Genomic DNA, 9,255 nt, shown 5'->3' with positions numbered 1-9,255 from the left:
CATTTCCAACTGGATAGCATATAGCATAGCCTTTGGGGTCAACTTCGCTACTTCTAGTCGCCACCTATCTTGTGTGCAGAAGTCTGTACAAGTCGATAACCAAATGCGGCACAAGCTACTACTATTAATGGCCGCAAAGGGAGGAGAGTTCAGTAATCAATTTGCGCAGACTTTCTCTTTACAAGATGACTTTTCAGGAATACAGGTAGAGTTAAGGTATAACTCAAGAACGACATAGCGTTAGGAAGGTTTCGGTAGACCAGGTTCATACCCTGCTGAAGCCACCATCCCCCTCAGCAGGAGTGAGTGAGGGAGTTGGAGGAGAGGAGAGTGAGGCAAGGCTCACTGGTGGTGCCGACTTGACAGCACACCGCTCAAGCCGCTAACACTGATGACAGGCAGGCCGTGTGGGTGGGGGTGAACAGAGGGGCAATCAGGAATTAGCTCAGTCAGAAAGAATGTGTGGTGTGGCAGGAGCGTACAAGAGAGGCTCTTATTCCTGTGATGGGAGACATTGATGGAGGCAACTTTCGAAAGATTAATCTGTGTAAATGGAATCGATAAAAGTACATCATGAAGTACAATTTTAAGAGCTGTTTCAATTGAAATTGAATTGTATTGTGGAGTTGGGTTGAGAAAACAAGACAGTTTTCCTAGTTCCTATGGAGACAACTTTCATGTTAACTCCCCAGAGTAGCACTGTCTGTTGCCTTACATCTCCGAAACAGGATGTGACAATGCAAACATTAACAAGAATATCTCATCATGGTGCTAGCATGCCACATCCCCCACCCCATTCCCCATCACCATCTGGCTTGGTTTCCATGGTTATTGTAGAACAAAGGAACCGGCATGGCTATCAGTATGGCGCAAACATGGATTCAATTAGGTGCCGGGGTTCTGACTCTCAGTGGCTCCCACTGCCAGGCTTGGAGTGTTTAAGCCTCCTTAAGCTGACGGATGGATGCTGCTCTTATGCCTGGCAGGCAGCATGTCCTACGGTGAAAACAGCCCCATTGTTCAGATGCGATAAGGTAGTGTGTTTGGGGGGTATAGGGCCAGACTTCCCCCAGTGGAGTAATGCACCTCAGGCTAATATGGGGCCGTTTGAGATGGGTGATTCCAGTGGTGATTTAAAAGTGAAATGCAAAATATGTCACTACAACCAAAGACATCTGGAGAGGTCTTGACAGGTCAGCTAATTAAGGGTTACAGTAATGCCTCATTTTAATCCATATGGAGGCATTTTATGTCATCAAATATCAATGACAACTTAAATGTGTGTGGTATTCATAACCATTAACGCCAGATCAAAATAGTAACTATGTGGGATAATTTGATTCATGTTCCTTCTTTTATTTTTCAGAAAGTGAATAAAAATACATGTCATTGGTCTTTAACTTAACTGTTTACATACAATGTATAATCATACCTCTGCACAATAAGCTTAAAAAGGGGAATGCAATATAGATATCATTTTAAGATTGGTAAGGTTTTAAGAGGATGAATAAGACACCAGTGGCTACAGTGGTTTTGGAGCTGTTACAGGTAAAAGCCAAGAAATAAACCCAATTCAACCCAAACTGTGCTTGTTAAGAGTGGAAGGACTTCATTAGCTGGCACAATGCATTTAAAACCTAAGAGTAAGATCCTTCATAATGATAACAAAGTGCTTAATAAGAGAAAAAATACCACAATGACCAAAGTTGATGTACAAAATTACAAAAGACATCTCCCACACGCTTTTTCAAACAAGCAAAGAAAACACATTTGTGCAGACACAGCCTGTTCTAACACTGTTAGCTTAATTAAGTTGATGATGCACCAAAATTGCTTTAATCATGGACTACTTAATATTTTTTGTCCAATCGTCATCAGCAAAATGCTACATCCATTTAAATGTGCTTTATCCATTAAAATGTGTCATAAGCAGGATGCAAAAAATTGGATAAACCGATCTGCCAAATGAATAATGTAAAATATGGCAGGTCTTGGGAGGTGCAAGACCCCCTGATTGACACTTGTGACCCCCAGAAAGCCTCAACAGATAAGTTTTGGGGGTTCTTTGTGGTCCACTCTTTTTAAAGGTAAGACAGAATATTTTTCAACCTCTCCCCTAGGTGTGGTGTAACGCTGGAGGTATGTAAGGGGTACACCCTGATTGCCTTGCCACCAGGTCATTTCCTACACTGGTCATAACACTAACATAATCTACGGAAAGGATTTGAAAAAGTTTGCATCTTAACCTCAGAGAAAGTATATATATGTGTTAGCCTAAAATGTGATGTCAATTGCATTATAAAACGATTTTGTTGTGAAATAAAAAATAAAACAATCAGTGTAAACGAATATTCAAAAAATAAGAATACATTAAACATGAAAAACAATAAATAAGTCCCATACAAGCATACAAAAACTTTATGGAATGTTTTAAAAAAACATAGAAACCAAAATAAATACAAGCAACGTAAGTGGGCCTATTGATTGCTGCATCAAATCAAATATTCCTATTTCAAGTTGGAGCCATGTCTTGTGTGCCTGTCTCATACAGGGGTAGATCCTTACAGGGTCTGTCTAACTATATCCATTAAAAAAAAGGCTCACACTTAAATACAGGTGTTGAGTTAAAAGACAAATGCAAAAGAAACTAGTGAAACAATATGTAATAACGCAGTAATACCATATGACCACAACCCCCTTACAGCAAGTCTTGCATATTGTAAATGTAAAGTGAAACTACTACTGTGTAACCTGTATTGCATAAATAATGAAATAAGTAAAGTAAACTTAAGTAAAATTATTGTGCATACTGTGAAGTACAATTTGTGAAACATGGGTCAGTGACCAAATAGGCTACATTTCATGCTGATTATTCTAAGACTACATAATCAACAACATCCCTATTGATGAAAAATGATCAGAAAGACACAAAGACACACACACACACACACACACACACACACACACACACACACACACACACACTCACACACACATCAGTGATAAAAAAAGTAAATGCTACCACAGGCAAAACTAGCGAGGAATGTGTATGAAAGGCTGGCCTCAGATGATCATTAATGATAAGGTGTTAGATAATGTCCTCTCTTCAGCAGGGGCGGTGGGCCCATCTTCAAGATTTACCAGATCTGATGAACTCAGCCTCAAGGCCTCAGTTCTCAATGATTCAGCTCTCAAGGCTTCAGTCCTCAAGGCTTCTTCTTCTTCAGTTCCACATTCTCAGATCTCCCAGTTATCACTGAAGTAATGATCGTCCTCTGTGTCCACATCATCCATGATGTCATGATATTGCTCATCGTCCTCCACTTCCACTTCCTCCTCCGGCTCTTCATCATGGTCCTCCTTCTCATCCTCCTCATCCTCGTCTTTATCCTTCAGCTGCATCAGCATTGCCTGGAGGGTGACCTTCACCTCCAACACCTCCCTCTCCAAGGACAGTGCAGAGCAAAAGAGTTAAGGAACTGCCTGTTTCTCTCTCTCTCTCTCTCTCTCTCTCTCTCTCTCTCTCTCTCACACACACACACACACACACACACACACACACACACACACACACACACACACAGACACACACACACACACACACACACACACACACACACACACACACACACATTAATGCATGCTCATGAACCTGTAAGGGTAGCGAGAGAGAGTGATGGTGAATAAGAAGGCAAGTGTGAGCCTGCCAATACCATAAAAAAAAGGATCCAAACACCCATTCCTTCATTATCTTGGCTTTAGCAGTCAAACAAAGATTAGAGCGGTTTCAGTGGGATCATTTGGCCCTGGGGTCACGGCAGCCCCCGAATCATGCCTCATCAGCTTGTTTCCTCCCCATAATGAGTGCTATCCACAAGGGGGTAAATAATTCATGGGCTTGAGCCAAGTGGGGGTGACTGTGTGTGTGTGTGTGTGTGTGTGTGTGTGTGTGTGTGTGAGGATTGTTTAACCTGCCTAGAGCCCCCAAAACGAGCGCCAGGGCCGGTGTCCGGCTTAAGTGGGAGAATCAAAGGCGGGAGGCTGTGAGGCAGATGGGGCCTGATGGCTCGTTTTGCTCTCCAAACGGCCACAGATTGTCCTCATTCATAATTAAGCGGCCGTTAAAGAGTGCTTCATGAATTATAAAAAGGGGATGGATCAGGGAGATCTCCCTCCGGCTGTGCCGATCGGGGACGTAATGAAGTTCTTGGCGAGAAGAGGGGCGAGAGGAGAAGAAAAGAAGAGGAGACAAAGAACAAAAAGAAATGTGCTCATTAATGCATCGGTCTATGATCTGCTCGGAACACTGGATGAGCGTTTTCGCTGCTCAAACCCCAGCCGCAAGCAAGGGTGGTTGCTATGACAACAGTGCCCCCGATAACAACAACAGCAACCCACACTGCGTTTATCAGTACAGTGTCGGCCCACCTCGCCCAGCTCAAGAGCACAGCCACGACCGTGACCTCTGCTCATACAGTATGTCTGAGCACTGATATGTCTAGACAGCAGCAGATGGGGGTGGGGGGGCTGTTTGGGGGTAAGAGAGAGGGGCTCTTTGGTCCACCCCAGACTTTGTTCTCCCTCTCCTTTGTCCTGGTCTTGCAAAGCGGGGGGTAAGACTTTATATTTACTGTCTGAGAGCAAACCAGTGGAGAGGAAAGCAAGAGGAGAGCATAATCACATCTGAAGAAGGAGAAAGATACAGTGTGAACTCCCACCAAAGATTGTTAAGGCGGAGCAAGATGTTTCATCAGGAGCCACTTCCGGGAACCCGGATCGCACGAGGGGGGGTCAAAATCCCCCTTTATGCAGAGCAGAGGCAGCGACTGCTCCATTGAAGTCTATGGGCATAGCTCAGAATTTCACCACATATGCTAAGGTCTTGGTTCTATAAAGTTAGGGTTCTAACTTATAGTTAGTTAGAGAATGTGAATTTCGGGCACGTTTTCATGATCCTCAAACCCTTCTGAACATTTCAGGTACATTTTTAGCATTTTTGAGCATTCCAGTCTGGAGAAAATCAACCTTATATCAGGTGTCGCCCGGTTATTTATGCAGCTGCTGTTGGCGGTTGCAGCGTGCGCTTCGTCAATACGTCATCGACACGCCTCTTTATGCAGACAGGATTCGATCCCCATTTCGCGCCCATAGACATGAACTACGACGAAGTATCTTGCTCCGCCTTAACAATCTTTGCTCCCACTACTCACCTCTCTCTCTCTCTCTAAGAAACACACAATGGTTTTTTTTTTTATGCCCATCATATTGCATGGTGATATCACATAATATACTAGCACTGCTAGAGCTGGATCCCTAATGTATTCAGAGGTCCTTATCTCAGTGGCAAACACAACCAGAGCACCACAGATCACACCCCATGACTGGAATGTAGACATGAGATGCATGTATTTGTAATTAGCCCCTTCCATATACTGTACATCATCCGTCACGACGCAGCGCAACATTCCCTTGACAGCTTTTAATCCATCTCTAAGAGAAGAATGAGATTCATTTGGGGTGGCCCAGGAATACCTGCTCTAAATATGCCTTGAGAAGTCGCGCACACACACACTAATAAAGGCGGACAGGGAAGGAAATATGGAAATCTACTCATTAGCATGATGCATTGCTATGAGTAATGCGCTCCAGCAGAGTCGTTTGCGTCAATCTGCCGGGATGTTTTTTCCAAACAGGGCGAGCGAGCAAGCGAACGAGGGGTTGCCCCTGCCTTGAATCCAATCTCCGCTGGCGAGGCTGAAAGAGACATTAAGATGTCACGCCGATGACAAGGCACTATCAGCGACGGACTTCCTCCTCTGTCTCGTCCCCTTAATCTCTTGTGATGGAGACGCTCCCTCTAATAACCTTTCTTCGATGGTGCACTCTTATTCCCTCTTGTGTCTTTTTTTTCCATATCTTTTATCATGTCTCTTTTCTTAAATGTCTCTTCTCAGATCATCTGTCTGTTTCTGATCTGATCTTTCTCCATTCAGAAAAAAAAACACATGAACTTGGGAAGAAGTACTAACTCTATCTGCAGCTCTTTAGGAGACATGCCCAGTGATCTGCCATGCTTCAACCTTACTGGAGCCTACCGACATGGAGGTGTCACTTTAAGACAGTTAGCATGTCGGAGCTCCAGGGAGTTTTTCTCTTTCCACATTCCTGCCAATGACGCTAACAAAGATCCGCTTCAACCCTCTCTGACGCTAATGAACAGCCTCGATGTCTGTAGAGGAAAGACTCATGGTGAGAGACCAGGAGGGGTCCGTCATATTCGGGGACTGTTAAAGTCAAGAGCTCTGGGCTCAGTAAGGAGTGTATGTACTACACTCTGGTTGAGTTGTGTGTTGGTATGCTAAACCAACAGGTTATGTACAGTTGTGGTAATATGTCTCTAAAATCAATTTTGTATTCATAATGTTCACACACTGAAGTTAACTGTTTAGTCCAAACTGAAATCAAGTTACACTAACACTTACAGTAATTAATGCTGAAATCCCTTTCTACCAGTCATAATAATGTAGAACTACAGTATTATGACTGGGAACTCGGAACTCTGAACTCTGAATTGTCTGTTACTAAACAACAACAATAAAAAAAAACAGTGGACAGAGCACTTAATTATGAATGTCATGGAATTCATCACAGTATATGCATGCTTGTAATGGCAACCCCATTGTAATACCAAAAACCAATTTAGCGTCAGGGTTCCACGGGGGCATTCTATCCTAGGTGAGAGTGGAACCAGCTTTCTTTTTTGGTGTTGGAATCTCCAGTCTGCAAGCTAGTGCACCAGGCTCCCACCAGCAATGTAACAGGATATGGAAATTATCTGACTTTTATTCCCACTCTGCCATGGCAGGTTTCCATAAATGTTAGAGAGTTGAGATGTACCGAAATTGTGAAGCAACCTTTTTCAGAACATCGACAACGGCTTGTATTCCCACATAATGCTTATGAGCTTTAGAGTGGAAGACAGATAGGAGGAGATTATTCTACATTAGAATAATAAGCATGCGCACACACACACACACACACACACACACAAATTCATGCCAAGAGGCAGGTGTTTTAAAGGATATGCGTAAGCTGGTGGTCTTGGTTGTTGATGGCCGCTTGCAGTTGGTCTTCCAGCAAGAGCAGCTGCTCACTGATCCTCTCACACTGGCCTGTCACATCCTCTACATCGCTATTCAAGTCCTGCAAAGGGCCAACACACACCCTTAGCAATCATCAGCAACAACATCATCAGCAACAACAGCAACAACAACAACAACAGCAACAACAACAACGACAACGTCACACACTCTGATTCAAGCTCAAGCTGCCCTCAGTTTCTATGTAAACTGTAATTGCCAGTGGACATCATCAATTATTTATAAAATGATTACATCAACATCTCTGGACCAGTTTTAAACCTCCTCAGTGTCTTTGTCGATATGTGCTTGTGTATATGTGTCCATTTAAATGTGTCCATACGTGTGTGTGTGTGTGTGTGTGTGTGTGTGTGTGTGTGTGTGTGTGTGTGTATGTGTATGTGTGTGTGTGTGTGTGTGTGTGTGTGTGTGTGTGTGTGTGTGTGTGTGTGTGTGTGTGTGTGTGTGTGTGTGTGTGTGTGTGTGTGTGCTCCCATGTGTGCTTTTGCACTGGTGAGCACATGCCAGGAGTGAAGTAATTGGGGCAGCTCCATCTGGTGGGCCTGCCCCAGTTCCTTCACACTTTGCAGTGAATCACCACTTTTTTATTCTTCTCTTCCTTTCTTCCTTCCTTTCTTTCTTTAGTTATTTATTTATTTATTCATTTATTTAGACTGCCCAGTCAGGGACGGTGTGGGGCCTGATTCGTTTTCTCAGGTGAGAACTCTCCAGGGCCAAACCTCCCCCTCTAGGCTTCACACTGTCTGAATGAGCTGCAGAAAATAGCCAGACTCGGTGTCTATTTTTACTCTCAGTAATGAGATAGAGTCTGGAATACAACACCTTTTAGAACATTCAAATAGAAATAATTGGTTCGACATTATTATATCTAAAAGACAATGTTTTTGGTCTGAAGTCTCTTGGGGATATCAAATACCCCCATACTTATTGTTAGGTTTAGGGTAAGCGCTTGTGGTTATAGTAAGGATTAGACTCTCAGTTGGCATGTAGTTGAGAGGCAAGGGTTTTGCAAACAGCCTGAAGCATATTTCTAAAATAGCCTCTTAGTATTAACATGGGATATTGAGAAAAATGGATAGACAATGATATGAATCTCACATCTCAAATCCCATTGCATGTAATGGCCTATCCCTTGTCCCAATCAAAACCATAGGTTTTCTGAAAGCTATATAAAAATCCATCTAACTGTCAATAAGAAGCTGATGAAGATACATTGGGTCCATGCACTGTTGACTGTCGATACAGTGACCTTGAGTCTTCGAAATTCCTTACAGACATGTCGATAAACTACGGTGACCTCAATTGTGAATTGAGTTCCAGACAGGACCTGAGCTGCTCAATTTGCACCCTTACAGAACCAATTATTAATGATTAATCTGTTGGATTTCCACGAGAATCGCTAATGGAAACTCTTCCTCTCGGTTTAAAAAGGAATGTGCATAATGAGACATTAATGATTCCCGTGTTTGATGTGAACGTGATGTGAGACTCTGTATTAGATGTGTGTGTGTGTGTGTGTGTGTGTGTGGAGGGTGGGGTGTCTGTCTGTTAATCTCCCCTCCCCAAACTGGGCTGCCAGAGGACGAGCATCTGAGAGGAGCATTCAGGAAAAGCTGATTTACACCACAGCGGGAGAAAGGGAGAGAGGAACAAAGTCAGAAGGAAAGAGAAGGAGAGACAGATAAAGAGAGGGAGAGAGAGAATGAGGGAGGTCGAAGAAGAGAGAGAGGGGGAAGGATAAGGAGGAATGGCGACGGTTGGGGGGAGGGCAAACACTGCTGGCATCGATTTCCTTTGTGTTAGTATGGCAGGCAGGTGAGCAGCGGAAAAGTGGAAATCATTCCGTTAAAGTCATTAGGGAGAGGCCGGCCGGCCAGATCAGACTGTTGCCAGGAGACCGTCTCTTCTCTGCGTTCTTCCCAGACCTCTCTCTCAGTCTTTTTCTCTCACTCACACTCGTTCACTCTCATCCCTCCTGTCTACCATATCTGTTTTTCTTCTCTCTCTCTCTCTCTCTCTCTCTCTCTGCCTTCATGTTCCTTCTCTCCCCATCACCCCACCCCACCACATTTCTCTCACACATGTACACACACAC

General features: G+C 43.7%; 1 protein-coding gene across 4 annotated transcripts in view; it reads right to left on the bottom strand.

Moving 5' to 3' along the window:
* Nucleotides 1-1,335: 1,335 nt before the first annotated feature.
* The window catches only part of disc1 (DISC1 scaffold protein), a 48,648-nt gene continuing 40,728 nt past the window's right edge, over nucleotides 1,336-9,255 (bottom strand). For 2 of the 4 annotated variants that reach the window (XM_048269944.1, XM_048269945.1), the window contains exons 13-14: nucleotides 7,086-7,203; nucleotides 1,336-3,455 (exon numbers count right to left, since the gene is read on the bottom strand). In XM_048269944.1, coding sequence (XP_048125901.1) covers nucleotides 3,238-3,455; nucleotides 7,086-7,203 — 336 coding nt within the window. In that variant the 3' untranslated portion in view covers nucleotides 1,336-3,237. Of the gene's footprint in view, nucleotides 3,456-7,085; nucleotides 7,204-9,255 lie in introns of those variants that run through there. The other 2 variants (XM_048269946.1, XR_007196506.1) reach the window with 2 other exon arrangements.

The sequence above is a fragment of the Alosa alosa genome, chromosome 18 (genome assembly GCF_017589495.1).
Source record: "Alosa alosa isolate M-15738 ecotype Scorff River chromosome 18, AALO_Geno_1.1, whole genome shotgun sequence".
Lineage (NCBI taxonomy): Eukaryota > Metazoa > Chordata > Actinopteri > Clupeiformes > Clupeidae > Alosa > Alosa alosa.
Note: the sequence above shows the minus strand (reverse complement) of the source record. Positions and strands in the feature narration are given on the sequence as shown.